Source organism: Ustilago hordei (genome assembly GCF_900519145.1).
Source record: "Ustilago hordei strain Uho2 genome assembly, contig: UHO2_contig_09, whole genome shotgun sequence".
NCBI classification, from domain to species: Eukaryota; Fungi; Basidiomycota; class Ustilaginomycetes; order Ustilaginales; family Ustilaginaceae; genus Ustilago; species Ustilago hordei.
This window is the reverse complement of record NW_024545280.1, coordinates 428,891-431,725: the sequence shown is the minus strand read 5'-3', so window position 1 is coordinate 431,725 and position 2,835 is coordinate 428,891. Positions and strand designations below refer to the sequence as shown.

Here is a 2,835-nt window from a genome sequence, read left to right as displayed (position 1 = left end):
CCAAAACCATCCCCCACGAGGCCTTTTATGGAACCACCGCACACAAGCTGGCCCAGCAGCTGCGAGTCTTCAGATGCTTGGCATGGGTTCATGTTCAACAGAAGGACCAGCAAGGCAAGTACGGGGCTAGAGCAAAGCCAGCCATCATGATTGGGTATGACGATGAACACAAAGCATGGAAGTTTTGCAACCCGGACCAGCCTGCGTCAATTCAATGGAGCAACTCAGCAATGTTCCATGAGGACAAAGGATGGAGTGATCGCCAACAAGAGGCAGTCAGGCCCGTGGTGACCGTGGAGGTCAAGGAGGAAGGTGTCATGCCAGCCATAGTGGAGGAGGAGACCAAATCAGAGGCCACAGTGGAGGATCTCCTACCAGCCGTAGACAGCACAGTAGGCGCCACCAACACAGCAATACTGAACCTGGACCCAACACTTGGGGAAGCAATGAACGGTGAGGACGCCCAGCTCTGGAAGGAGGCAATATGAAAGGAGCTAGAAGGACTCGAGGCAATGGGGACTTGGGAGGTGGTGCACCAACTGCCAGGAGTACCACTTGTGGACTCTAAGGTTGTGCTTCAGCTGAAGCTTGACGCTGATGGTGTACCTGTTAAGCACAAGGCACGACTGGTTGCAAGGGGCTTCACACAGAGAGAGGGGATCGACTACCAAGAAACCTTCTCTCCAGTAGCACCCCTCGGAGCGATCAGAGCCATCTTAGCACTAGCGGTGCAGAACAACTGGGAGGTACATGCTCTGGACATCACTATGGCTTACTTGAACTCCACGTTAAAGGAAGCAATCTACATGAAGCCACCAGAAGGATCAGGAGTAGCACCCGGCAAGGTGTACAAGGTAGTCAAGGGTCTATATGGCCTAAAGCAGTCTGGGCGAGAATGGAATCAGGAGTTCGACAGGTCTTTGTGATGCATGGGATTCTTCCAGGTAGAGTGCACTCCCTGCATCTACACCAAGGGACAGGGTGAAGATATGGCCATTGTGGTCATCTACGTCGATGATACATTAGCCATAGCACCACGGCTGGAAATGGTCCTAAAGGTTAAGAAGCAGATTGGTCAGAGATGGAAGATGGAAGATAGCAGTGAGGTCTCTCACTTCCTGGGCATCAAAATCAGTCGAGACCGTGCGATGCGCACCATGATGATTGGTCAGTCAGGGTACATTGACCAAGTGCTGGCAAAGCACCTGGACAAACATACGAAGCCGACCATGGTTCCAATGCAGAGCATACCAGAGGGAACCCTTGTCGCAAGCGCAGCACAACAGAAGGAGTATCCGGTGATTGTTGGCAAGCTGCTCTGGGTTGCCAACAGCACCTGGCCCGACCTTAGCCTTACCGTGGGTGTTCTTGCTAGGCACATGCATGAACCATCACAGGAGCATTATCAGGCAGCACAAAGGGTCTTACACTACCTCGAAAGCACAAGGCAGGTTGGATTGGTTTATAGGGCAAGTGAGTTGCCAGAGCCACTGGTCGCGCACAGCGATGCAAACTGGGCGAGCGATGCCACCATACAGAGAAGGAGTACATCGGGGTCAGTGGCATTAGTGTACGGGAATCCAGTAGCCTGGAAGTCAGCGACACAAAAATGCGTGTCATTGTCTGCTGTCAAGGCAGAGTTCATTGCAGCCACAGAAGCAACACATGAGGTGCTCTTCCTCAAGCAGCTGCTACGCTCAATTGGCATTGCCACAGGCACACCGACGGTCTACTCGGACAACACTGGTTGCATACAGGTTAGTAAGGACCCAGCACAGCACTGGAAGCTTAAGCACATCGACACCAAGTATCACTTCGTCCGTAACAACGTCCAAGAGGGAAGGGTGCAGATCAAGTACGTAGACACCACAAGAAACTTGGCAGACATACTCACAAAGCCCATTGGGAGACAGGCAATGCAGCAAGCAAGATCTGGGCTACACCTGCAAATACCAGCAGCAGTGTACGAAATGGGGTCCCCGAGCTATGCAACAGTGTTGAAGAACAGAGGTCACACCTTGAAACAACAGCATAATGAACAGGGTACATATACTGTTGAGGGGGGGAGTTGAAGTAGATAAAGCTACACAAAGCGTAGAGACAGTGATGGTAGTGCTTATGGCCGAGTAAAAGGCCTGAGCATCTTAGCACGGACCACATGTGTCACAACCTACTCAAGACAAATGCTTTGTTATGTTCTGCAGTCAATGCGGCTCTCTGCTGCTCTTCTTTTGTATATATATAGACTCCTTCTCTCTCCTCGCTCTCTCGCTCTCTCCCTCTTACCATCATCATCAACAAAACTCCTCAACTCCAACTACTGACAAATGACTTTAACTAAATCCAGGCTGGCTGAACACAGGTGCTGCTTTACTCTAATTTCTTTAGCCTGGCGCGACGACTTGAAGATCCGTAGTTTTTGGAAATAATCAGGCCTACTGTTCTGTTCAGCTGTCACTAATTTAACACGTTTCCACATGGAAATCGCTAAAAATAAGGGGAAAGATTTGGTACAGCAGAGCGCAGTAGGGGGTTTCAGTTATCTCTGAGTTTTGAAAACACAATACTTTGAAAATATGTTTGGGCCCAATTTTTGACACCCCAAGAAACTGCACAGGCCTGTGACATGTGCATCTTGGAGTTTCACTTGACTCGCCTGGTAAAAACAATCTCTGATTCCCTACACCAGGTCAAGATCAAAGTGATCATATCAGACATTGTTGAACACTATACTGAACAATGCCAAAACCTTTGATTGAAAAGCTAAAGCAAATAGCTTAGATCACACCTGTTCTGATCACTGTCTTCTGCGAGCCTCATGCTGTTGGTTTTGTC

The 2,835-nt window shown here is 49.7% G+C and overlaps 1 protein-coding gene across 1 annotated transcript; it reads left to right on the top strand.

Moving 5' to 3' along the window:
• Positions 1–512: 512 nt before the first annotated feature.
• Positions 513–2,072, top strand: UHO2_04505 (uncharacterized protein; the record flags this gene model as incomplete). Its single annotated transcript, XM_041558497.1, has 2 exons — positions 513–854; positions 975–2,072. 2 exons carry the CDS (start codon positions 513–515, stop codon positions 2,070–2,072), a joined length of 1,440 nt encoding a protein of 479 aa, XP_041414431.1.
• Between the last annotated feature and the right edge of the window lie 763 nt (positions 2,073–2,835).